At 46.6% G+C, this 27,842-nt stretch overlaps 1 protein-coding gene across 1 annotated transcript; it reads left to right on the forward strand.

The window, feature by feature from the left end:
• Positions 1 to 27,646, forward strand: ZNRF1 (zinc and ring finger 1). Its single transcript, XM_081871898.1, has 5 exons — positions 1 to 1,191; positions 21,219 to 21,314; positions 24,770 to 24,875; positions 25,153 to 25,240; positions 26,482 to 27,646. The coding sequence occupies exons 1-4, from the start codon at positions 696 to 698 to the stop codon at positions 25,208 to 25,210; spliced, it is 756 nt and encodes a 251-aa protein (XP_081728024.1). The 5' UTR covers positions 1 to 695; the 3' UTR covers positions 25,211 to 25,240; positions 26,482 to 27,646.
• The last annotated feature ends 196 nt before the right edge of the window (positions 27,647 to 27,842 follow it).

A 27,842-nucleotide genomic window follows, 5' to 3' on the forward strand; every position in this document is an offset into this window, starting at 1 on the left:
GCTCCGGCGCAGGCGTCCTGCGCGCCTCTATTGTCTCTCCTCCGGCAGCCGTCAGGAGGGCTGGCTAGCCGGACGGACGGAGGAACAGGCGGGAGGGAGCCCGCCAGCGAGGACACCCCCGCCCCCGACGGAAAGCGGCGCCTGGCCGAGGAGCGACGGGGACGCCGGCAAGGCCGCGCCGAGGCAGCCCTCGGGCGGGCAGGGCGGCAAGGAGAGCCAAGGGAGGGCCTGCGCTCGCTCGCTCGCTCCATGGCTGGCCGGGGCGCGCCTTGACGGAGCCCGCAGCAGCTGGGGCTGCTGTTCCTCCTGCGAGAGGCCGGCCTCGCCTTCCCCGCGCTTCGCCTGGATGCGGAGCGGCAGCGCCAGAGGACCCGCGCACAGAGGCCGGGGCCCCGGCGGCGTCTTTCTTCCGTAGGGCGGGCCCCGGAGGCGGGGCAGCGCTGGCCCTGCTGCCTTGTCGCCGTGGATGAGCCCGGGAGGAGCAGCGGGCCGCCCGGTGGGGCGCGGCGTCGGACGGCGGCTGGGGCTGTTGCTGCTTGCGCTCGGAGCGAAGGAGGAGCGGCGGCGGCCGGAGCGGCGACGACGGCCGGGAGAGGATGCCCGGCTCCGGGGGCCGCTTTAGCTCCTAGTCCCCGGCGCGGGTGCCCCTGCTCGACCTCCCCGTCCACGGCGCTGCCGCCGCCGCCGCCAGCGGCATGGGCGGCAAGCAGAGCACGGCGGGCGCCACGGCCACGGGGCGCTCCCGGGGCGGGCCCTTGGCCGGCGTGTCGAGCGACGACAGCGCGGTGCCGCCGCCCGGGGGAGCCCCCCACTTCGGGCACTACCGGGGCGCGGGCGGCGGCGGAGGGCCCGCCATGGGCTTGCGCAGCCGCTCCGTCAGCTCCGTGGCCGGCGTGGGCGTAGGGCTGGGCATGGAGCCCGCCGCCGCCGGCAGCGTCCCCTTCGGCCTCTACACGGCGGCGGCTGCAGCGGGGGCCACCACCACGACGACAGCCGCGGCGGGAGCAGACTCGGAGCGGGGTCCCGGCGGCGGGTCGGGCGCGGACTCTACCCCTTACGCCCATGGCAACGGTTTCCAGGAGACGGGAGGCGGTCACCACAGAGACGGGATGCTCTACCTGGGGTCCAGGGCCTCGCTGGCTGATGCGCTGCCTCTGCACATCGGACCCCGGTGGTTCAGCTCACACAGCGGTGAGTGTGCTCGTCCCCGCGGCCTTGTTTCCGGGCCTCCTTTCAGACAGTCTTGGGGAACCGAGAAAACGAGAAGGGGAAACTGTGCAAGAAATACAATCCAGCAACATATCTATAGCATCATTTATTTATTTTTTGAGGGGGACCCAAATGCATCCTTCTTCCCTCTTGCCCCAAACACAAGGCCAGGGTCCCATTAGGTAGGCAGCAAAGATCTGTGGTGAACTTGTCTTGGCTTGGAGGTTCTGGGGGTTAAGTTTGCTGACACTTGAAGCCCTTGACTGGAGATTCAGAGTCCTTTGTTTCAAAGAAGGTGAGGGTGGCTGTTGTCCTTGCTTGGTGGTGGTGAGGGAAAGGTTTACTGTGAGCATGTTTAGAAGCATTCCTTTGCTCAAGGTCTGGCAAGTAGGTTTCATTTGTTTAGATAATTTATGAAAGTACTTATAAATGCTATGTAGAATATCAATGCAGCATTCAACCACATTTACAAGTCCCAAAAAGCATTAAATACAATATACAATCAGAGAATGGTAAGGGATCCAAAGGGTCATCCAGTCCAATCTCCTGCAATGCAGGAATCACAGCTCAAGAAGCCCTGACAGATAGCCATTGAACCTATCTTTAAAAACCTCCAATGAAGGAGACTCCCATCAGCTTCCAAGGGAGTCTGTTCCATTGTTGATCATGAGAAAGTTATTTCTAATGTTTAGTCAGAATCTCCTTCCTGGTTATTTAAATCAGTTGGTTTGGGTCCCTGCTTTCTGAAGCAGCAGAAAACAAGCTTGCTTTGTCTTCCACGTGACAGCATTTCAGATATTTGAAGATGGCTTTCAGATCACCTCTCCGATCTTCTCTTCTCCAGTCTAAACATGCCTAACTCCCTCAACTCCCTCACAACCACTCATAAGGCTCGGTTTCCAGGCCATTAAAAATCCTGGTCACCCTACTCTGTACATGTTCTAGCTTGGCAATATTCTTCTTAAACTGTGGTGCCCAGAACTGGAGACAGAACTCCAGGTGAGGTCTAACCAAGGCAGAATAGAGCCGTACTGTTACAGTACTTCCCTTGACACACTATAGGTTCATAAAATGACTGGCTCATCTTTGAAAAGTTTATACCAGCAAATAAGCCTTTTGACAGGAGCAGCAGTGATTTGGGGTCAGTTTGTGCCCAGGCAGCACTTTGGAGTGCGCACCTGTTTGTTTGTTTGTTTCTGTTTAGGGTTGGGGTGGGGCCTGCTTTAGACATACTGTACAAGGAGATGCACCACTATTTAAGTGGTGTTTCTTTCCTTTCTCCCCATAGGAGCCCAGGGAAGCTAATAAAAACTGTACAAATAGAATTGTCAAACAATAATCTAACCCCAACTATAGAATAACAGTAACGCTTCAACTGTTGAACTCCACTCCAGCTATTGTTGAATTGACACTGTGACTTGTCTGGTGTAGCGGCTGAGGAAGTGATTACTGGGGTGTGGAGAGACTAAGGTAACAACCTGTCCTTTCTTACGGATGGCTGGCTATGGCAGTTTTGCAAGTATGGTCTGAGGCTTTGGCACATCACCTATCAATGCAAAAGAAAGCTGCCCAACAGACCATGTTATTATTTATTAAATTTATATACTGCCCTTCAAAGATCTCAGGGCAGTTCACGAGATAAAAATGGTAGTTCTCTTGAGTAATGGACAGTATTTTTCTTTTGCTCTTGGGAAAAGAGCAGGCTTTCATTGTATTCTCCCCCACTCCACCTCTCCCTCTGTCTTGGATTAAAGCTAGAAGGGGAATGTAGTAACTTGCTTTCTCACCAATATAAGAAATGATTTGCAGCTTGTGGGCTCCCTTTGGGCATCTTGATGACCTATTATGTGCAGGATACTGGACTTAAATGGGCCTTTGGTCTGATCCAACAGATTTTTTGTGGAGCATGTTAACTTAGGGCTGTGTTTAATTGGAACAGATTTTAGAGTTGCAGGAATGTATGGCCTCTGTAGGCTGTTAAGAAGTTATGGTAGGTAATTGAGGGTGATTTTAGTTTTCAAATCTCACTCTTTGTTCCTTACCAAATTACCTGAGCCTGGACACTTGTTGTTAGTATTCAAGACACAGAGAATGAAGATAAGATCTGTGGGGCCTTGGAAAGTGGTATTTGGGCCTACTGCCCTCAGAGGTGTGTAGAACACATATTTGATAACTCATCTGGTAGAATTCTAGATAGGTGAGCACCCCAAACAACTGGGGAGGCACCAGGTTAGCGAAGGCCATTTTAAGGGGAAGCTGAGAAAAGAAATTATCTGGGATGGAGAGTACAGAGATTTACAGTCCTGTCTTCTACATGTGAACTTGGAGGCAAGTCCTGGTAGGTTCCATGGGGTAAACTCTGATGTGTGTGTTCATAGTTTCCCTTCCACTGTGCTGCAGGGAACAAGTGATGTAAAGATGAAGCAGTGCCTCCTAGCAAGGCAATTTGCAACCAGGTTCTGTCAGGAAGTGGAGGAAGTCCCTTTCATCTTGCGAGATATTTTAGACATCTATCTGTTGCCTGCCTAATTGATTAAAATATCAATTAGGCTAAATGATACAAGCAAATCTGATGAGTCCTGGTGCTTTCCAAGCTCATCTTCTTCCCTGTTAAATATATTTGCTACTTTGTTTTGCTTTGTCACCCTTGCCAATCAAATTCCTTCATAGTTAATGTAGTTCCTCTCCAAACCTTATGACCTGTCTTGTTTAAGAGCAGCAATGCTATATTTCTGTTTTTACAAAAGAAGAGCTCCATGTAACTGAGAAGCTTTACCATTTCTAATATTGCTCCATTCGTGGTGTCTCAGTTGGTCTGTGTGTTTTGCACCTCTGCAAGAGCAGTATGGCTACCAAGACATGCACAGAACCAAAATATTATACTGCCAGTACAGATTTGTGGTTAGTTGATGCTAATTTTCTGTGGACCAGCTGGCACAGACAAATCATGTATTGTTTGGAAAATAATTGCCTGGACCAAGTGGAGTGCATAGATTGTTTACAGCCACGATGTCTTCTTCACAGAGTGCAGCTCAGAGAGAAATTATTTAAAACCCATGTATTCTGTGTCCAGATAATTAGGTTAATCTTCCAATTAATCCTTTCCATCACCTTGATATTTCCCTGAGCAGCAGGGGGCTTTTCTGCTTGGCTGTATCTGTGTTGCAATATTCTTGATACCCTATTGCTGGAGGGGGAAGCTTTTCTTCCAAGGGGGGAGCGGGAGCGGGAGCGGGAGCACTGTGAAGGTCACAGCGCACGGGACTCATCTCCACTTCACTGGCTGCCTTTACATCTCTGACAGAAGATATCTGTGTTCATGGCTGTAAGTTCTTGGATAAAGAGCAGCGGACAGCTCCCACAAAACCTTAGTTCCTTTGCCATGTAATTGCAGCACTGCCTTGTGTAACATTCAGAAAGCTGGCTCTTGAATTCATTTATAACCTCCCTGGGTATTTATTTTATTAATTAATTTACTCTGGAAAACTCATGAAAAGCTGCCTTACATCAGCTCAGACAGTTGATCCATCAATATTGGCGACACTGACCGGCAGCAGCTCTCCAGGGTTTCAGATGGGGAACATGCATTCCCAGTCCTACCTGCTGATGCTACAGATTGAAGCTGGGACCTTTCATGTGCAAAGCGGATGGTCTACCTCTGAGCTACAGCTCTTCCCCATTTACTGAAAGTGGCATGCCTGGGTTCCCCAGGGTTTCCCATCTAGGTGCTGACCAGCCCCAGACCAGTTTGGCTTCAGCAAGGCTGCTGCATCAAGCTCCTGAAAGCCTGAGTTAGTTACTACTCCTTGATTCTTTGCCTGGGAGACTAACTCCCAGTCCCCCATTTCAAGCATCTTTATCAGTCACTTTGGTGGACTCCCCAAACTCAGCCTTGTCAATAAATTGACAAAAGAGAACAGCCTGCAATCTAGTAGTTCACCTGCCTGCACATGCCCAGGTTTAGTCACTTGTGACCTAAAAGACAGGTGGAGGGCCCGGCGTTTCCAGGGAAGTGTGTTGCTTACTACAGGTTTCCAGGCAAGTGGCTATTTATAAGCCAAACAGCTGGTAGCCCCTCCCTGAAAGGAGGCTTCATTGCTAAAATGGACCTTGCAGAGAGCTGGGTTCAAGCAACTTTTCAAGGGTGGTTTCTCTTGCTCAATTGCCCTCCCTAAACATAAGAACATAAGAAGAGCCTGCTGGATCAGACCAAAGGGGGCCCATGTGGTTTTGTATCCTGTTTGTGCTGTGGTCAGCAAGACGCCTATAGAAAACCCATAAGCAGGACCCCAGTACAAGAGCCCCTCTCTTTCAGTTTCCAGCATCTGGTATTCAGAAGCATTGCTGCCTCCTGCTGGGTAGGCACAGCATAGCCCATCTCGGCTTTTGGCTTGCCTTTTGCAAGGGCTTAGCCTCAGTGTTTGGGGCTAAGTCCTCAATCTAGCACTTCTCTTATGAGAAAAGTCACTTGACAATTGTTGACTGTCTCTAGGTGGGGCTTCCTTGAGCAGCAGTTAGAGCTGGGTCAACATCTGTTTGCTCAGAGCCAACTAACCTTTTATTTAGTGGCAGCAGAAATGGGGCAGAGGTGAACATCTAGCTAATAAGACAGCAGACCTCCAAAAATGCAGCATTCCTGTTTTTTAATTAGTCACAGTAGGCGTTGTAGTGGATCCATATGGGTGAGTTTGAAGGCTGTCAGACAAACGGTTATGGCCATTTCTTCCCAGTGAGTAGTATGACAAGGGAAGTCTTTCTCTCTCTCTCTCTCTCTCTCTCTCTCTTAAGAAAAAGAACAGTCTGCACACACAAACACTAATTATCTGACCTGTTGAGCCAGTGTGTTTGAGGCATACCATTTACCGTGGTATGCAACGGAAGTTGGGTCAACCTTGCCTTCAGGGCTTCATCCTGTGAGCTTAGCCACACAATTGATAGAGGAGGTGGTGCTTTTGAGCCATGTGGAGAGTTTGTTTTCACCACTAAGTACCATAAAATGGTGGATTTGGAAGGGACACCCAAGGGTCATTTAGTCCAACTCCCTGCAGTGCAGGAATGAAGCAGCCGCAGCTTGACCTCTTGCATCTAGGAGTGGAGGTGGGGAGCTGCTAGCACCACCTCCAAGAGAGATGCCTTGCTTCCATGCAGGTTCATTGCTCAGAGATATAGCAAGGCCTGAACTTCCATTGTAACTGAAAGCTTATGGGTGTAGAGCAGTGTCGCTCCAGATCCTAGCATTGCTCTGATGGAAGCTCTGCTTACCTTGCATTGGAGGTTTGAGTGCGCAAAACCAGTCGTAGACCCGCAAGTGCCTTGTGATCACCATTGAGGTGGTCCCGTTTGGTGGTTCCTTGTGCTGAGCTGTTGGACAAGTGGAAGAAACACTTGCCAACCTAGCCTTCTGCAGTGTGTCCCTGTGGTGTACTGGGGATTGCTTTACAGTACAAGAAACGGCATATGCACACTAGTGAGCCATAAATAGGTCTTTTAAAAAAGAACTTGTATGGAGTCTTCTCTTGAGCAAGACCTTCCACCAGCCTTCGCCAAACCACCGCCATCCAGCTGTTCTGCACCACAATTCCCATCATCCCCAGTCAGCACAGCAAAGGCTGGAGCGCACAGGCAGAGAATAACTTCCCTGGACTTGCAGTGGCTCTTCTCAGCCTTTCGCAAAGTTGGAAACAGCCCTTCTGTGAGTAGAAGAGGCTCTCTTGGTTAATGGAAGGGCACCTTTGGATCCAAGCTGTTATCTTTGTTTAAAAATGTATTCTTATTGTGTAACTACCAGGCTGGTGGTGTTATTGGAGATGTGAATGGATATGGGTCTCGGGAGAGAGGGTTGGCCTTGGGTCTGGATGTGAAAAGGGCACTGTTATTATTGTTTATAGTTACCACTGTTTATGTACAGTGTGCCAACTTCCTTATAGATTCAGGGCATGATCTGAAGACCCGTGATGCAGCAACTGTAGGCCAGGTCTGGTCAGCTTCTGGGATGGGTGATTGCTTGGAAACAGTGGTGGACTTTGGGCTCTCAAATTCCAGTGTCACCCTGGGTGCTGCTAAAATTCAGCATCCCCCAAGTGTAGTGGTCCATTCTACAGCATTGTTTTGGCACCCTCTGCAGCATGGTGCTCTACCCTATAATTCCCTCTGCTAGAAAACCCTTGGATAGTTTGCCTTGAGTTCTATAGAAGAAAGGAAGGAGGTAAATACCTTCCTGATAGGTATTTAGAGAATGGATTCGGTTGCTGGTGCATAATCAAGTTATAGATTTCATCAAGATAACGTGCAGAATTCTAACTTTATATGGGGTGTCCAACCTCTCAGCTACACACACGCAACCAGCCATCAAAAGCACATTTGCTGAAGAGTGTTAAGCTGGTGTAGCATAGTGCTGGAGTGTTTGACTAGGCCCTGGGTTCAAATCCCCATTCAGCCGTGAAGCTCACTGGGTGACCTTGGACCAGTCACTGTCTCATAGCCTAACCTACCTACCAGGGTCGTTGGGATGGGGTGGGGGTGGGGGAACGAAGGCATGCCAGTTTGAGCTCCTTGGAGGAAAGGTGGGATAGAAATCAGATGGATGGATGGATGGATGGATGGATGGATGGATGGATGGATGGATGAATAAATAAATAAATAAATAAATAAATAAATAAATAAATAAATAAGTAGGCTTTGTGAACTAGATGTGAAACATGGGTATACCACTGGCATAGCTGTGCATTTCCTTGCTTGGAAGAAGGGGTTGCATGTGGAGCAGGAGGCAGCAGGAGTGTCCTTGGCAGAAAAAGAAAGGAGACAGGAGTCATCTACTTTCACATAGCAAGGCCGTTTCTGGGGTTTCTGTTTTCAGCATCTGTGCTCTGCAGGAAGCAGCGGCTTGTGTGTGCGGCTTAATACTTCCTATGGGAAAGGAAATGAACAGCCTGCCAAGAGAAGCTGCAAGCTGATCATTACCTGTTTGTTGTGAACTCATTGGCTGCACCTGGTGTGCCAGATACCACCGTTTCTGAAAATTGCCTCATTTAGAGAGTCACAACCCTCATCTTAAGATGGGGCTCTTCCTATGAAGCAAGGCTGGGGAACCTCTGGCCCTCCAGATGGGACTACGACTCACATCATTTCTGGCCAAGGACTCTTCAGGCTGAAGGTAGACATAATATGGAAGGGGGACATGACTCCTGCAGTGAAAGCTCAGCTTTGCTATGTGTGGGACAATACATTCATTTTGTCACGCCTAATGGCAATCTTGCTACTCTTCTCCCCAACCTTCAGGTGGGCTGCTTGCCTTGCAGAAAGCAACATGCTCATACAAAAAGCTGTATTTTCCCACTTTTATGAAGTACACATTCATTTTTAAACACAAATATCTGGCAACGGAGAGGCCTTGGTATCATGAGTGGTAGCTGTTGAAGTGGTTTTGGCGGCAGCTCACCTTTGCTGCAAACCTTCAGGAAGTTTGTTCAGCTTCTGCCCTGGAGAGGGCAAGTTGCATTTGGGCAGAATACGGCATCATGCGTGTCTCCAAACAGGCACCGCTGCTTTGCAAATGATGCATCTTTCTAAGATGATGCTGAACCAAGTTTGAAGACTGCTGCCTGGTTCCATCCAAATGTACAGCTTTCGGTTTGAATGTACAGCTGTAAAACATTTGGGCCCGAACCCTGCATGGGCTGAGTACAGCACAGCATCAATCAAATGAGCACATTGGGAGACCCCTCACAGAGATACAATTCGCAGAGTAGTTTAACAATCAATCCCTCTTTCAGGGAACTCCGGGAATTGTAGTTCTGTGCAGCAAATGGGGTCTCCTAACAACTCTCAGCGCCCTTAACAAACTACAGTTCCCAGAATTCTTGGGGGGAAGCCATGACTGTTTACAGTGGTATTAAAGGTAAAGGGACCCGTGACAGTTAAGTCCAGTCGCAAACGACTCTGGGGTTGCGGCGCTCATCTCGCTTTAAAGGCTGAGTGAGCTGGCATTTGTCCACTCCACAGACAGTTGTTCCGGGTCATCTGGCCAGCATGACTAAGCCGCTTCTGGCACAACGGAACACCGACACCAGAGTAGCGCACCTTCCCGCCGAAGCAGTACCTATTTATCTACTTGCACTTTTTGGGGTGCTTTCGAACTGCTAGGTTGGCAGGAGCAGGGACCGAGCAACGGGAGCTCACCCCGTCGTGGGGAATCGAAACGCCGACCTCCTGATCGGCAAGCCTGAGAGGCTCAGCGGTTTAGAGGTGTGGATGTGGCCTTGTCTTTTCTTGGCCATGTGCCTTTCCTACTGTGCATTTTGTGAGTTGGCAATTTTTACTGTTCTTCCCCCTCTGCGCAATTGGTGTTACTACAGTTTTGGTTGTATTGGGTGTATTTTATTTTTTACCTCAGCAATTTCCTCCTTAGTTTGCCCTGTGTGTGTGCTTTTGTGTTCCTTTTGAAGAGGGATGGATTGTTAAACCATTCTGAGAACTGAGCAATTATCAATGCCTTTAACAAACTACACCTCCCATAATTCTTTGAGGGACGCCATAACAGTTTAAAGTGATACGGCAGTTCTGTAAATATGTGGTGCGAATATGGCCTGGATGCCTTTCAGTTCTTGTGGAGCAGCTCCTTGGACCTTTTTTCAGCAGGTGGCAGCTGAGCAGATGCCATTTTATTCTTGTCTCAAGAATGAGAGTTCTGTAAGTAGTTGATGCATTTGCAGCAGCTGGGAGATTCTACCCACCAGGCGAATTTGAAACCTTAATGGTGCACAGAGGGATTTCTGGGGAGTGTTTGAAAGGAATGAGAAGCAAAATATATAAGAGAGCTTCCTGAGTACAATTGTGGCAGTGGTGGCCTTTCTGCCACATCACTGCTGGCTGAACATTTCTTCCATGAGAGGAGAAATATCCCCTGACTCTCTAGGAGCATTTATTTATTTTGGCGATAAAGATTCTGCATCTTCTTTTTCCTTGGCCATCAATCCACTGCTTTGAACCTTTTAAGAAGGTTGAACCAACCATTCTTCGCCCACCACAAAATGCCAACAACCTTGCAGGTGCATTTCTCAATGTTATTAAGCACCAGCCAGACATGCCCTTCATTTGCTTACCTTTCTTCCCCCTCCCTTCCCTGGTGTGATACTGCTTCCTGCAAACACATTGTACTGGCAGAACCAAGTGTGGCATAGTAGTTAGAGTGTTGGACTAGGACCCAGGAGCCATGACTTTGCGCCACTCAGCCCCACTCAGCCATGACTTTGCGCCTGTCCCTATCCCCTAAGCCTGACCTTCCTCACAAGGTTGTTGTGAAGATAAAGGGAAGGGGAGAGAATTATGTACAACCACCTTGAGGTCCTTGGAGGAAAGGTGAGATTAAAATGTAATAATAAATAAAGCATGGACCCCTTTTTAAATTCTTTTAATGTAATTTTATTATTGTGAGCTTCCCTAGCTGCTTACTTCATAGAGAAAGAGTACCATAAGTTGTCAGTTTGAAATAGATAAAGCAATTTCATGTTTGGCTTGTTTCTGTGTGCTGCTAGAGTGGTTTAGAGCAGCAGGCCTCAGGTTGCCTATAATGGGCAGCTTTGGCTGCTTGGTTTAGCACCTGGAGGCTGGGAAGTCAGCCACTTAGGGACCTACAAAATACAGGTCACTTCCTGTCTGCATTGCTGTGCTGTTGTAAACACATGTGCTGGTTGGCCAACCCTAATTCCACACTGAACTGTGGTCACAACTTGCATTGCAGTTTTGAGGGCAAGTGTAGGTAATGCAAAGTGCATGAATGGATCTGCTATGGCCAGTGTGTATGTATCAGATGACATTGGATCACTTTTGCACACTAAGGAGGGCCTTTACAAAAAATCCATGCTTAAGATTCCAGTTTAGCACTGAAGATTTCCATGGAGAAGTAAATTATATGCCTGCTCGCATAACACAGCTGATCCCTGCTGTTCTGGCTATTTTTGGAGGTGTGATCCTCTCCACACAGAGGCAAGGGTCCATGCAGGTTTGGCTTGGTTTGGAAGTAAGGAGGAGCGGAGAAGTTCTGGGAAAGATGTGGGCATCACCACTGCTGTGTTCCTGAGTTAAGGGGACCCACCTTGCTTAGTGCTTAGAGTGCAAGGTATCCTAACATACTGTTTATTTACTGCACAGATATCCCACCTTTTCCTCCGAGGATCTCAAGGTGACATACATGGTTCTCCCCTTCCTCATTTAATCCCCACAACAACCCTGTGAAGCAGGTTAGGCTGAGAGGCAGTGACTGGCCCAAGGTCACCCAGTGAAGTCCCCTGGTCTCCCAAGTTCTAGTCCAACACTCCAGCAGCTTTTAAACAGCAGCTTGCTAGGATTACACAGAGCTTGCAGAAGGTGAGGAAAGCCAGCCCCCAGCAGGAAATTGGGTTAGGTTTCCTGTGTATGGATCAAGCTTCATATGGGACAAGTGGGAGTTGTAGTCCAAAACATCTGGAGGCAAGATTGTGATGGATGGGTGGTGTTGGGACATCCATAAGTTGATGACAAAGTTATTGTAGCCTTGAATTGGGAATCCAGGAAATGAAGGCTTCTAGGAAACCAGTTTGCTTTGAAATTGAACTTGAGCTGTCTGGCATATCAATAAATTCTATTTTTACAGGGTGCTGGTGCTTCTTTTCTCTGCCCTCCCTCTCCCCATTGCTTACTCAGAATATTATGCTTAAAAATAACAAAATCCACACCAATCCTCTTAGATCCTCTTTCTTTTAATATGTTAATTATTCTTATATTTTGTCCTTTCTTAGCCAATCAAGTTACCTCTTATAAAATAAACATATTTTTTTTAAAAATGAAGCCGATTGCTCAGTATATCCCCAACCCCCTTGTTTACAAATTACTTGTTCTCTGCTGTGTGCTTAGTATTTTCCTTGTTACAGAAGATGAACAGGTCCATAATTTCCTGAATTACCTTTGTCCCTAATGGGCTGACAGTGGCCTGTAACAAGATCTGGGTCTGTTAGGCAATATGAATCTCTGACCCGGAAGGACTTGCAGCCAGATTTAGTACTGAATGAGAGAAAAGTGTTGGTGAAGGGCTGGGGCATAAAGGGCATGAGACAAGTTACTGCAAGCAGGGGCATGGGGTGAGATTCAGTGCCTTGTTGCAGCAGCCCTGTTTGTTGTTCTTTTCCTTTTACAATCCAAGGTGGTTAACGTGAGAAGCACAGAATGCAAGAAAACTAATAAGAATAAGGAGCCAGCAGGTTAAAAACCACCAAATACCAGCATAAAAAATGTAAATTTGATCTGTGGGAGTGATACTGATGTAAAAAGGCCTACATAGTACAGTTAAGCTTTTAAAAGGTCAAAAGCCTTTTAGTACACACAGATCTTACTGGTTTTCCGCTGCAATATCAACACAGATCTCCTGCCCAGGCAGGGAGTCCCAGAGCAACAAAACAATTGTGAGCTTCGTAAGCTCCCTCAGATCTCTCGCTCATAAACCAGATCCCATTGGTGGAGAAAATGGCCCGCTTTAATCACCATCACATCTTTGGAAAAGGCTTTCGTTTGCCTGCTCTTTCCCAACAAGCTGATCACTTATTGCATCACAGATTACCTGTCTGCGCACAGCCCCTGTCACACAGGCATCTGGTTAGTCTGAGCCTGCAATTCTTATGGGTGATGCTGCAATGTTGCTGCACACATTCAGCATAGGGTGTGTGTGTTATTGGGTTGTTTTTGTTTTTATTTTGATTATTAATTTTGTGTTTTCATATTGTGTTATTATCTTGGGAACCGCCATGAGACCTGCGGGTCCAGGGCAGTATACACATTTTAATAATAATCTTCATGCTGCAGTTAAAATAGCCACCTATGATGGAATGTGACAGCACCTTACATTTTTATGTATATAGGAAGATAAATACAGTACATATAATTATCATTATTTAGTTGGAGGTCACTTTATACAATTATAACTTTAAAATGAGTGTTTTATACATGATAAAACTCTAAGCCATTTACATAAAAACAATAAAAACACAGCAACAATCACTGACATTTGCATCCATTTGTTGTGTCTGCTATAGAGCAGGGGAGGGCAGATCATCACGATTATTTATGATTATTATTATATCTCATGTTTCTTCCAAGGCATTCAGAGTGGCATGCATAGTTCTCCCTCTCTCCGTTTTAGCCTCACAACAACCCTATGAATTAGGTTAGGCTGAGAAAGAGTGACTTCCCTGTGAGTTTTGTGGGAAAGAATGTCAGAGGCCGGCTTCTGCTTCAGTGATGAGCATGTGGTTCTTGGTATATTGGATAAGGATTTTTTCTTAATTTATTTAAGTGATTTTTATATTGCTTAACTGCAACCGTCTCTAAGCAGCGTACAACGAATACAGTATGGAAAAGGTAAAAATCAGTTAAAACTTTAAAATCAGACTTCAGTTAAAATGCCTGCTGGAATAATAATAATAATAAAAAATCAGTAAGACACCGAAAGTTCAACAGGGAGTGGGCCAGTTGTAAATACTGGTAGCTGCTTTGAGGGCTGTAGCTGAGAAGCAGGAAATAAATCTATTAAATATATAGCAGAACCAAATCTATCTTCTACCCACTCCTGCGACACAACAGTATGCTCTTGACACTGAGCTGTGACACAGGGTCTCGCCTGTAGTTGTTTACCTAAGTCAGAAAGGTACCTACTGGGTTGTGTGTGTATTTCTGCTGTAAAGGGCTGACAATAGATAGGATGATCAGAAGTGTCCCTAAGCGTGACAAGGGACGTACTGCCAAAGGGATGATTTGTTGGAATGTAAGTCTGCCATCCAGTGTTGTGCATCTGGTTGTCAACAAGCATGATTAATCCTGCTTGTGGGTTTCCCATAGGCATCTGGTCGGCCATTGTAGGAAACCGGATGCTGGACTCGCCAAGCCATTGGTCTGATCCAGGGGGGCTTTTTAAATTATCCCTTAAGAAATGTATGGTGTGCAGACCATCATGGAGATCTCCAGATGACTCCTTTAGCAGATGACTCCTTTACCATCATATCACGGTACCATGGCTTTTTCCTGCTCAGAGGCCAAAGAAAGGTCAGCATTGCTGTGGGCTGTATGCACGTGGTGGTGGCGGCTGTGATGGCACCACTGTGCAAAACCTAAATAAACTCTGCCTGGGCATGCCAAGACCGTGTCCCTGGGCTACTGGCCAGCATTCCAGCCTGTGCTCATCACCTGGGGGTGTCAGTCAAAGCAGCGTCCTAGCCCTGCCCTTAGGGGAATATAGCATGCTGTTGACATGGGCTGTTGGCTTGTTTAAAAAGAGTATGTGCATCCTTATTTTTATCCTGTGTCCCGATCCCAGTTTGTGGCAGAATGAGCAGCCTTTGTTTGAACTTGCACTTCAGGCGAAAGCAGCGCTGAGCTTTCCCCTCTTGGATGCTCTTTCCTTCCCATTTTGAGGGGAATCTCCTTTCCTGCTCTTGGACTGCTCACACCTCTTTGTGTGTTCCAAGGAAGCAGGAGTTGGGAGTCATAGTCTGACAAGTCAAGGTAGCTTATCCTGAAATAAAATGTACAGGTAAATGGTGGTGGTGGGTAGTTAGCCATGCACTCTGCATGCTTACCCCAAAATCACTCTCACAGATCCGATGCTCCAGCTGCACTTGGTTATGCTGTGGGAACTGAAACTCACAGACCTTGTTGGCAACGGCTGTTTCACTTCTGCAATTAGTCCAGCAACAATCCTGAGACAAAAAAGGGGTTGGAGACTGCGTTTGAGAATGTTGAGGGCTTGAGGGCACAATTAACGCACAGTTAGCAAAATATGCATGTACACCAGGAGTTAGATAATATAAATTTGGATTTTGTTGCAGGTGCTGTGGCTGCCACCTTCTGATCATGTCTCTTCCTCCCTGCCCCGCCCAAAAATCAAAATAAAATCCCAGATCAGCCCACCACCGAGAGACAGACTTTACTTTTCCAATTGATCTGGATAAAAGTTGGAACCAGAAGAATTAATCTGTTTCTTGAAAAGCAGATAGAGCTGAAGTGGGAAAGAGGGTCAATCTTCCAAGTTGCTCCTTCAGCATCTTTGTACTTCTCAGGGGACAAAGGGGTAGCCATTCTTACACACCTCATGACTCAGGGGGCAGTGAGTTTGTAGGGACTCAGAGGCCTTGAGGATGTCAAGAGTGGTATGGTATGCATGGCCACCTATTGGCAAGCCCTAATAATACTCACAAGTCAAAACAAAATAAAAAAATTCCTTCCAGTAGCACCTTAAAGACCAACTGAGTTAGTTCTAGGTATGAGCTTTCGTGTGCATGCACACTTCTTCAGATACACTGAAACAGAAGTCACCGGACCTTTCTATATAGTGAGAAGGTGGGGAGGGGTATTACTCAGAAGGGTGGTGGGAATGGGTGATTGGCAGATAGCTGCGATGAGCCTGTTGACGACTCTTAACGACTGCAATAGGTCTAACAGGAAAAAGCAAGGGGTGAGAAGGTGAAAAATGGCTTTGTCATGTATAATGAGATAAGAATCCAATGTCTTTATTCAAAAGTATGCCAACATCTTCATGGCGGATTTAGAACAACGTTTCCTAAACTCCTACCCACTCAAACCTCTCTTGTACCTGCGATACATTGATGATATTTTTATCATCTGGACACATGGTCAACAGACCCTGGACACCTTCCACCAGAAATTCAATGATTTTCACCCCACCATCAACCTAACAATGAATCAATCTATGCAAGAAATACATTTTTTGGACACTACTATAAAAATACAGGATGGGCGCATAGACACCACCTTATACCGTAAACCAACTGACCGACAAACATATCTACATGCCTCTAGCTACCATCCCAAACATACCAAACAGTCCATTGTATATAGCCAGGCACTACGTTACAGCCGCATCTGCTCCAATTCTACAGACAGAGACTCTCACCTAAGAGATCTACAGCAAACCTTTTTAGAACTAAAATACCCAGCAGATGAAGTTAGACAACAGATCAACAGAGCCAGACTGATACCCAGAGAGAACTTGCTGCAAGACAGACCCAAAAAAGAAAATAACAGAACACCTCTAGTCATCACATACAGCTCCCAAGTTAAAACAGTACAACGCATCATCAGAGATCTACAACCTCTCCTGGACAATGACAGTTCTCTTTCTCAAGCTCTGGGAGGAAGACCTTTCATTGCCTCCAGACAGCCCCCCAATCTTAAACAACTCCTAACCCACAATAATACTATAACCAGACTTAACACGGACACTGGCACCAGAGCCTGCAATAAACCCAGATGCCAACTTTGCTGCCACATACACCCGGACAACACCATTACTGGCCCCAACAACATCACACATACCATCTCGGGACTATTTAATTGCTCATCGTCTAACATTGTGTATGCCATAAAATGCCAACAGTGTCCTTCAGCTCTCTATATTGGACAAACAGGCCAGACCTTACGCCAAAGAATAAATGGACATAAATCCGACATCAGGAACCACAAGACAGAAAAACCAGTAGGAGAACACTTCAATCTCCCAGGACATTCTATACAAGATCTCAAAGTAGCTGTTCTATTACAAAGGAATTTCAGAAATAGACTGGAAAGAGAAGCTGCTGAATTGCAACTTATCACCAAACTTAAAACTATGGAGAGACCTGGTTTGAATAAAGACATTGGATTCTTATCTCATTATACATGACAAAGCCATTTTTCACCTTCTCACCCCTTGCTTTTTCCTGTTAGACCTATTGCAGTCGTTAAGAGTCGTCAACAGGCTCATCGCAGCTATCTGCCAATCACCCATTCCCACCACCCTTCTGAGTAATACCCCTCCCCACCTTCTCACTATATAGAAAGGTCCGGTGACTTCTGTTTCAGTGTATCTGAAGAAGTGTGCATGCACACGAAAGCTCATACCTAGAACTAACTCAGTTGGTCTTTAAGGTGCTACTGGAAGGAATTTTTTTATTTTGTTTTGACCATGGCAGACCAACACGGCTACCTATCTGTAACTAATACTCACAAGTGTAGCATAAGGCTGAGTCAGCAATTAGACTCGCCAGTAGGCCCATCAAGTCAAAGCAAATATTTTGCCTTCCCAAGTCTATGCTGCTAGTGCCATCCTTACCAGAACTTTAAGCAAGATGGCAGCAGCACAGGCACAAAGTTGCACCCAACATTGGGGGTGACATCCCGCCAAGCCTCCTCTGGCCTCTAAGATTGGGGGCGGGGGGCTGAGTCCCATCCCAGCAGACATTGGGGGGGGGCTATAGAGGCCTCAGCACCATAGACTCGGCGGGCCTGGGCAGCAAGGACATTGAGGGCAGAGGCAGCCAGCATCTGTCTCCAGCCACCTTTGTGCCAAAAGATTGCGTGTCTGCATACTGGTTGATTTCTTGATTAATAAAAGGACTGAGGCAAGTGTGTTGCTTTCAGGGCTATGTACATCTGCATTTGGATCTGGGAGGAAAAAGATAGGCTTCAGAGCTATAAAAATAGAGGATGGTTGCTGGGTGACAGAAACGAGCCGCTCCTGGTTGCCCAGGTGAAAGCCAATATCACGTGTCAGTTGTCTCTTCCTCGTCAGCTTGGGTTTGTTTTCAATGGCATTTTCGTTGCTACGTGGCTGGCATAATGTGTGCATCAGCCTGGACTGCAACCTGCTTCTAAAAGGGTATGGAAATACTTTGTGTCTCGAGGCACACCGGCTTGTTGATGTTCCAAGTCTGTGTGAGAACCGGGAACAAAATGTTTGCCTCCTTTAGAGTAGCTGCAAGTGATGCTGTGGCATCCCTGAAGATGATCTCCCCAACAGCAGCACTAACATGTCAAAATGGTCTGTACAGTGTGACGCTTAGGTGTCTAGAATGTCAGCCATGAAAGTGTTCAGCATCTCTTAGGTATCCATGTTGTAACTTCTGGGTTAGCTGTATTTCACCAATAATGCTTCTTCAAGAATTAAAACTGTGTAGCTTCAGCTTCACCACCTTTTGAGCTCACCTCTTTTTTTGTGCAACTGTGGTCTGTGGTCTGCGAGTGATCCATGAACTTTGCTCAGGTCTGCAAATACACCATAAAAAATCATACCGCATCAAGCACAGTGCAGTACAGTTGATGCTGCAGGTCTGCCAACCACAGCTGTATACCATACAGTTGTTGCAAGATTCATATCCTGAAATGTGGATTTTAAGGGGTGCAGGGAACACTGCATTTACACACACACACACACACACACACACCGGGCTTGGAACTATCATATGGAAAATTCTAGATCAGGCTCATTTTCATATCCCTTTAATTGATGTTACTAGAGATTTAATTGATTGGGGAGTGCAGATTGTAAGAAATAGAGCTGCAAGCAATTGGTTTGCTTATTTGTTGGAACCACTTTAAACTTGCTGTATTAGTGAAATGAAAAAGAGAGGGAAAGATATTGCGAGAAGTGTACAGAAACTAAAAGCTTTAAAAGGTTTTTTTACAGCTTAAAACACTTTCAACTGTTATAAACATAGTCTTTTGTAATATGCAAAAGCTTTTATGATATGCAGAATTATTCTAATCAAAGTTATTGTCTGCTTTTTAACAGAGCATTTAATCTTCTGAAAAGTCTTTAATTGGCTAGCAGCCCTTATTTCCACACATCCTAATGAGGGCTTTTAAAACGGGAACAGACCTTCCTCATTATCCCACGGCTAGAGGAACTATTGATCTTGAAAACTGTAACAAATATATTTAAACAGCCTCCCATGGCTCAGTTTGTAGAAATCCCCACTTTCTTGCCCCACATCTCTGAGTTCCTGAAAACGGAAGTTCCTGATGGGGAGGGTCCATGTTTGCTACATAGCTGCAGAAAGGGGTAGCTTTATGGATTAGCATTATTTAGAGTGGCCTTCTCCAACCTGGTGCCCTCCAGTTGAGGCCATGATGGGAGTTGCAGCTCTAAGGCTCTTGAGGGTATCCAGCTGAGGCTGAGGCTGGGTGTTATCTCTGAAGGTTCCCAGGTGACATTAGCCATTGCCTCCAAAGGCTTATGCCATGCAGAACACTTCCTTGGGGGGCATGGGTGAAGGAAGCAGGGAGTTGTTTCCTTGGCAGTTTGTGACGGGCATAAGATGGCATAAAGGTGAGCAGTTCCTGCTGTGCTCACTCAGGGCACCTGGCATCAGAAACCATTATTCGTACAGTGGTACCTCGGGTTAAGTACTTAATTCGTTCCGGAGGTCCGTTCTTAACCTGAAACTGTTCTTAACCTGAAGCACCACTTTAGCTAATGGGGCCTCCTGCTGCCGCTGCGCCGCCAGAGCACAATTTCTGTTCTCATCCTGAAGCAAAGTTCTTAACCTGAGGTACTATTTCTGGGTTAGCAGAGTCTGTAACCTGAATTGTATGTAACCTGAAGTGTATGTAACCCAAGGTACCACTGTACTGCGTTGATTGACAGTCCTTGGTGTTAACCTTAACCTGCCCTGGCTCTTTCTACTCTTCTTCCTCTGGTCCCGTACTAGGAGTAAGTTCCCATTTGGGAGCCTGTCCAGCAATTTCTTTCTTAGCCTGGGGACTTGACAGGCTGAAGCTTTTTTTTTTTTTTTCACTTGGAGAGAGATGTGTGTCCAAGAGGCAAACTTTTGGACCCATTGCACTACTATGTTCCATGTTTGATAGAAAAGCATAAAATTTCTGTAGCCAACTGAATGCAGGGGGTTGCTGTTGTTGTCTTGGAAGCGCACATTTAATTTTGCTTCTGACTGGACTAAGAATGTTCATCTCTAGACCCAGCTCAAGTGAGGCATTCACAATAAAAATGAGTACTGCACTACAGGTTTACTTTTTGTTTTATTTTGTGTGTTTCTAGTTCATGTCTCTTTTGTAGGTTTATGTGAAATGAATTTGAGTTTTCAAAAATATTTTTATTAAGGGAAACTTAAAGGGAAAAATACGCCTCCACAGTTTGCACGACCCATAAAGACAGACACAACCTATCAGTCATGTATTGTGGCCCACCAGGTATTTGGCAACTATCCTGTGATCCTAGTCCAGGAAAACAGCAAACACTGGAGATTTGTAGGTCCCCTGATAAGCTGGGAATTGCTTGGTGCGTCACCAATTGTGTAGGCCTGATATAGATTTATGGTATATATGTTCATGGTAAGAAATAGAGATATTTGTAAGACTCGTGACTTTATTTTCTACCTGTCTTGCTAATAATCCTCCTAAGAGCACTAAACTTCTTTCATGGGCAAAGGCCAGCCATATGTCCTGGTTCTTCAGGGAGAAAACAACAGAGCATCTTGTCACCCCTTAAATACAATGCTGCAATAAACTTGTTTGTCTTTAAAATGCTTCAAGACTCTAGTTTTGCTGCAACCCCTTAGCTTAGGCTAATTCTCTGGAAACATTCATAGGGGGCATCCAGGATCAGGTGCTGCCTTTGCTCATACGTGAGCATGAAAAGATTGCGCTTGCTTGCTTCTTGTTTTTCAGGAAAGCCTTGTGGCATATTCCAGAGTTCTCTCCTTCCGTGTCCTGTCCTTCCTTCCTGTGCCCTCTCTGACTGCAGCTGTCTGTCTCACATGGCTGAAGGGCAGCGCAGAGGCATTTCTTGGGAGGTGCACGTTCTTTCCCTCTGTGGTAGAAAGATGCCAGGCTGGAGAGGGCCTGGCCCATGAGACGTTTTTGAGCATGTTAGGAATACAGTTACAAAGTCACCCACAAAGAAAATGATTACAGAGCAGTTGCTCGTATGCAGAAGGTCCCAGGGTCACTCTTGATGTGTCCAGATAGGGCTGAGAAAGGGTTTGGTTTGGTTATGGAAATCAAATCTGGCACTCTTTCAGCTGCACCTTCCCTTACAGGGTTGCCTGACATTTAGTACATGTGACCTCAGTGAGATTTTAACTTCATGTCAGGTCTGACTTGGCAGGAGGCGGCTTCCTGTGTTCCTAAGATGGTGTCAGAGTCAGCATCCCTCTCTAATCCACATGTCCTTCTCTTTTGCTCCTTTGTAGGTTTCAAGTGCCCCATTTGTTCCAAATCCGTGGCTTCCGACGAAATGGAAATGCACTTTATCATGTGTCTGAGCAAGCCCCGCCTCTCCTACAATGGTAAGTGGGGGCTTTTGAGCCCCATCTGACTTGCCTGTTGCCACCTTGTGTTCTTAACCAGCTCACCTTTCTCAGCATCTTTCATGCAAGCCCAAGGGTGAACAACCAGACTTGGTTGGGACTCCAGCTCCCACCAACCCGAGCCAGCATGGTCCAATGGTCAGGCAAGGTCAGAGTTGTAGGCAAGCAGCAGCTGGAGGCACCAGATTCCCCAGACCTCAGGTCAGCTGTCCAGCAGCAAGCGTTGATACACCATGTCGCGTTCTTCCAGCCTGGGCTTTTGGTGACGTCACCTGTGCTCCTCAGAACTGTGTCGGCTTATGTGCTAAAAAATACAGAGAGAAGTATTAAAAACTGCTGCCTGGAAAAATAAGTACTAAGCCATTTTTTATGCAATGCACTCTCAAAAGATGCAAACTGAGTTTCTGGGATTTCCCCCACACCTGCTTAAATTCTTCTGAATTAACTCTGCAGCCATAAGGACTAGAAACTCTACAATAGAAGGCTTTTATGTACTGGGTATCAAATCCTGTTCTTAGATAGTGTTGATTGTGAGCTCATTGTGGGGGGTGGGCATGCACTGCCCTCCTTTTGCTGCTGGAGCAAAGGCAGTAGTCTAGCGCTTGGGTGGGTGGGTGAGTGTGCATGCATGCATGGTTGGTATAGACCAAGAACCCCAGGTGATTTCTTCAGCCTCCTTTGCAGAGCCAGTGACCCGCTTCCCTCGCTCAGGGCACTCGCTTGCTTTCTGCTTCTCACACAGAGAGCAGTGCAGGCTTTGCTCAGGGCTGCTGCAGTCACTGCTTTGCAGCTCAGCTGGCTCTCAGCATGGCAAGGGGGCTGGCTGCTTTCTCCCGCCCCCCAGGAGTGATGAGCCTAGCAACTGGGGTGGGGAGGGGCAATGGCTTGACCGGCACCTGCTCCAAGCTGTCGGTGCCAGGCTGCATTAGTCCCCCAGTGTCCCTGACGCTACACAGGATCCACCCAGGCTGTGCTGGCAGAGACGGCGCCAGGCAGCTCCTGAGGCTGCAAGCTAGAAATCAGGTCAGGAGGAGGAGCTGGTCGCTCTGCATCACAGCTGGGCCTTCCCCAGCCTGCCTGACAGCAGTCTGCGATAGGGAAGGCAGCTCCATCACTCCCTCCCCACGCAGAAATTTCTCAGCCTGCCAAATTGAGCATAGCCAGAGATGGTGCACCTTACGCAGTGGTGCTGGAAGATTAAATCCGAGCTGCCTTCTCTGCTGCCCTCCCCACCATGAGGATCCCTGTTCTTCAGCACCCTACCCCACTACCCCAATAAGCCCTTACCATGCATTCAGACTGCTCTTACACAGGGTTGTGTCAGGTCAGGCAGCGGGGTGAGGGTGGGAAAAGTGGCAGGGGATTTGTGGAAACAGTAGAACTGCAGTGCTTAGCAACTCATCCAGTGGCCCCCCCCCCATTGTCCTCACCTTTGTTGCCTATTTTTGGAGCTGTGAAGCAAAGGAGGGCTTTCACAGAACTGCCTCCAGGCATCAGACAGTGGGATGCTGGTTTCCTTTGATGCCTCTCAGTGTCAACCTAGCAGCCTCTTTGGCCTGCGTTTAGTTCAGAGGCTTCCAGAGGAGAAGAATATTGCACTATTTGTTAGGGCTGTCAACCGAGTAATGATCTTCACCGGCTTCCAAGGAGCTAAAGAATTACATGATTAGATTTATGCACACTTAACTAGTGCAGTGGCACAAAAGGTGCTTTTAGCATGGCAAGCGCAGGTGGCAATTTCTATTTTAGCATGCAGACTCTGCATATAAGAAGAGAGAGAAATGTTACCGCTTAATGTTTCAGACAGTGATTTTTACCGCTTTTGCTCTGGATCCTCTTAGTTTTTGTCAGCTTATCTGGTTGGAGAGCACAATAGCAGCAGCCTCGCAGAGTGAGTGTTCCTGAAAAGAGGAGTGAATAATCAAAATGAGTTCTGCAAAATAAACACTCCTTTGTAATGTTATGTTCTGATTGCAGTAGGAGAGTGATATCCAATTCAGACATCACACTAAACCGTGCTTAGTCTTCCATAACAATGGTTTGTCATGATATCTGAATTGCATTTAATCAGATTTTCAAGACAGTGCAACTTCTCTATATAATAAGCTGTCCAGAGTGTGATGAGGAGGGAATGGGCCTTTTTAGTAGCGCCCACCACCAGGGTATATGGAATGTTCTCCCTGGAAAACTTTCCTGCCATCAACACTGGTATCTTTTTAGCACTAGGCAAAGACATTTCCCAGGCATTTGAGTGCTATTTTTTTTCATTTGACAGCAGTTGATGGGTGTCTCCTCCCCTTGGGGGTGCTCTGTGTGGTTGGTTGGACAGAGGGATTGTTTTTCATAGTACAATAATCTTGTTTTGCTTTTAATTATTTTGTTTACTACTATTTCCAAGATGTTTTAAGACGTGGGTAAAGTGACTAATAAACTGAAATGATAATCAGTGTGAAAATATTGCTTGGGCTTTTCTCTTAGCACTTGCCTGTGACTTCCTTTGGCTTGGATGTCTTATTCCTAAAGCATACAGCACAATCATTGTTTGTTTTGTAGGTAGCAGTTGGGTTATTCCCTTTTCTCATTTCGTGATCATAAACAAACCTTCTGTTAACCTCAACAATTTCCAGAGATGTGTCTGGAGAGAATTTAGTCCCTCTGAATTCTGTTTTGCTTTGTCCCTCTGAATTCTGTTTTGCTTTGCTTTCCCTTTCAGCAGGATGCTTCTTGTAGCGTGAGCAAGATTGGTCTGTGAGACTAGCAACGTAGTAATAAAAACTAGAATAGAAGCAAGCCACCCTGACATGCTAACTCTCTGTGGGTAGGAATGCCTTTTCTCAAGGAAGTGTTTATGGTCCACCACATGAGCTCTACCTGTAGTCTGAACCTAGACACAGGCTTACCATCTCTATGAGGACTAGGTCCCAAGTCTCTAGACAGATATCCCATTGCCTTTTTGTAAGGTCCTCCCTCCGAGAGCGGTCAGGAACAAATTAGTTGGCTCTCACATTCAAGATCTGTACATAGAAGCCAGCCCGTGTCCCCAGCTCACCTATCTAGATGTGCTGGTGGTAATCATTTGGTGCCCTAAAAGGGAGAGGGGATCTCTCCTGCTTGGTGGCTTGGAGACGATTCTTATCTGCACAAATGAACGAGTAAGTGACTGTTTACAATATGGCCACTGTTGGGCTCAAGGTGACTACCTGTGGAACTGCAGTGTAGGGGAAGGCATGCTCTCTGCAAGACCAAGGTTGCATGAGAAGAGGGACTTTGTAGCATTAGCCCATGGACAAATCCAGGAGTGAGAAATTCTGTTATGAGCCCTTACAATCTCCTTCTTGAGGCTGGTTGTCAAGGTGGCACAGGAGGGTAGAAACCCATTTCTGCCTGGTCCTCATTGCTCATCCGCCTTCTCTGACCTTCATTCCCCCCTGCAGATGATGTCCTAACAAAGGATGCAGGCGAGTGTGTCATCTGCCTGGAGGAACTCCTGCAGGGGGACACGATAGCCCGGCTGCCCTGCCTGTGCATTTACCATAAGAGGTAGAGTATGAAGAAGACCTGGGTTCAGCAATCTCTCCCCATACAGTTCCATTGTGGGACAGCAGGGCTCCCGCAAATGGCCAACCCTGCCCCCTGGCACCTTCATATGGGCCGCAGAATTCCTTGGATGCTTCTTCCTCCTCAAGCCCCTTCTGCTGGGCACATGGGGCCATGCTGCTCCTCATCCACGCCCCCCCCCCCTTGTGGAGTTAGGGCAGGTATTTGGCCTCAAGGATTCCCCTGTTGTGGAGTCTAATAACCACCTTTTCTTCTTCAGTTGTATAGATTCCTGGTTTGAAGTGAACAGATCCTGCCCAGAACACCCTTCAGATTGACCCTGGCAACGCTTGCTGACCTCTCCCAAGGTGAGGCTTTGCTTAGAAAGCTTCTCTTGAAACATCTGGAGGCCTTAAAACACCACCCACACTTCTATTTATTACCAAGTTTTAGCATGCAGTGTTTACAAAAAAACAAGCAGAGTGCAACCAATCAACAAATGCTATCAGTTTATCCAACACTATATTTTAAAGATAAGAACTAGCCCCTGAGTCATTCTTTACCCAATAGATGAAATTTTAAAACAACCAAAACATATTAAGCTGACAGAACTTAAAAGAGGTATCAGCCCAACAACAAGATAAATCTGATTGATGAGTAAAAACCAGGATATTCAGAAATAGTTTTGCAGTGGGTGAATATGACTTGTCTGCACAAGCTGCAAACCCTCATAAATGCCCCGATTTTTATTTGCTTGTATGTGTTAATCTCTGTCAGTTTCTCTACTTAAACATGGAACACATTTCTACAAACTACTGAGCCTTTCAGGGATGTCATCAGCAAGCTATTTACTAGTTAAGTCAGCCTATGGTGCAGTCAACAAAAAGCAAGACACCTGTAGTCGACTGTATACTTTTAAGATTTATTTCTAAAAGTAGCATTGGGTCTTCTGTAATAAGCCAGAGTTTCATTAATTTGGGAAAAAAGCCCAAGCAAGTATGTGTTGTGTTTCTTTGCAATGAGGAGGGGCCCTTGATGTTCTCAGGGTATCATGTTGATGTAGTGTCTACCAGTTAAGGTGACACTCATTGGTGGGTTGACAAACCACATTTTACAAAAAGCCTTGCCACACAGAATCAGTCCCCTCAAATTCTCCTAGACTACTTTTGTGTTTAAAAACACATCTTCTGCATGCATATTTTAATAGCATCTACATGATGCTTCTCCTATATCCCCCGCAACCTCAATTCAATCCAGATTTTCCATTTCCAGGAAAAATGCCATAAAGCAAAAAAATAATAATTTTTGACTAACAACCTATTTGTGATATTAAGCTCTTGTATGGAAGTTTCCTTTTTTCTTTCTTTCACTGAAAGGGTATTTTACCCATTTCAGAACATGGGGTGCATTTGTAAGAATACCCATAATGGATTTCTTATCTCACATGGAAGAATACTCTGGTTTTGTGTTAAGTTTAAACTCCCCTTATTTTGTGGGAGTTAAATGTGTTTTTCCTCTGGGTTGGTGTTGTCAAGAACTTGCTTTCCTCGACTTGGGCTCACTTCTCTGTGCACATGGCAATCATTGATCCTGTCATTTCTCTCAACAGGTCGTCCCGCCATCCATCTCCCCTCCCCCACCCAACCTCCTCTGAGCAGGCTCTGAACCCCACTGGGACGACAGTGGGGACGAGGGGCTTGTGTTAACTTCTCAACTTAAAAGGGCAGACAAGAACCCACCCCAAGAGAAGCTGCTGCCCTTGCAGGGCTACACCTTGGCAGCTGCCAGCCTGGGTCGAGAGGAGTGCCCGGTGCCAGAGCCGGTGGCCGTCGCCCAGCAGCGCCATGATGTTTGGGCCAGACCTGGTTGCTAGCCAAACGGAGCATGAGAGAGTCACCCACCATTTGACAAGGACTCGGCCCTTCCTGCCATACGCGGGTCACACTTTTGCACTGAAAAGGTGATTTCCCAGCCCCCCTCCCCTTCTCCTTTTCACCTCCACCCCTTGGAAAAGGAAGAGGAAACAACAGACCCCCCCCTCTCACCACGCCTGCCCCCTACCCTCATCCTGCGGAGGAAAGGGCATTTTCTGTCATGTTTTTGAAGGCGTCGTAGGTTTGTCTTTCAAGTGTTTACAAAACAGCCATTTCGTGTCAACTGATGTGTGTTCCTGGTGATGTTTACAAGACTGCTTCCTCTTGGCCTCCTGGCTCGAGCCGCTCCGGCAGTTGAGGAGCCAAATTTCCCGAGACCCTTCTCTTCTCCCTCCTGCCTCACCTAGGGACACCCCCCACCTTCATTGCCAAAAGTCCCCTGGTTTCCCCTTCCTCCCTCCCCTCCCTCCTCTCAGTAAGTCTTGGTTTGAACTCCTGACTCTGGGGCACCTTCAGGGGCATATTCTGAAGGGCTGTTTGCCACTCACAAGTGTCCTGCTAAGATGCCTGAACCTTTCTCAGCCCTGTGTGGAAAACAAAAAACAACCGATTTTTATTAAAACACACACACACAAATGCGCGCACACAGACACACACACACAGACACTCCTCCCTGATCCACATTTGAGCACGAAGCGGAGACCGCCTCAGCCATGGGAAAAAAAGCCCCTGCCCCGGTGACCTCCATCCAAGCAGGAAAAGGTATCTGTATTTATATAGTAAAAAAATTAAAAAATATAAAAAAATATTCAAAGCTTGGGAAGGGAAGCTTCCCCTATTAGTCAAGGTGTTTTGATATGGTATTAAATAATGTTCAATAAAATAGTCACAGTTATTTTATTTCAGTTGTATTCTTAGTTATGTAATGGCTTGGGAATTTGGTAGGTGTGCACTTTTATCAATTCTTTTGAGCCTGCAGCTCTTTTTGGTCACTTGTTTCAGCCAGAAATGCTACTACAAGGTAAGAAATCCCCAAATGGCAAAGTGATCGCTTGGAGTGAGAATATCAGAAGGGGCTTCATGGAAACGAGTGGTC

Source organism: Podarcis erhardii (assembly GCF_964252035.2).
Source record: "Podarcis erhardii genome assembly, chromosome: 7".
Lineage (NCBI taxonomy): Eukaryota > Metazoa > Chordata > Lepidosauria > Squamata > Lacertidae > Podarcis > Podarcis erhardii.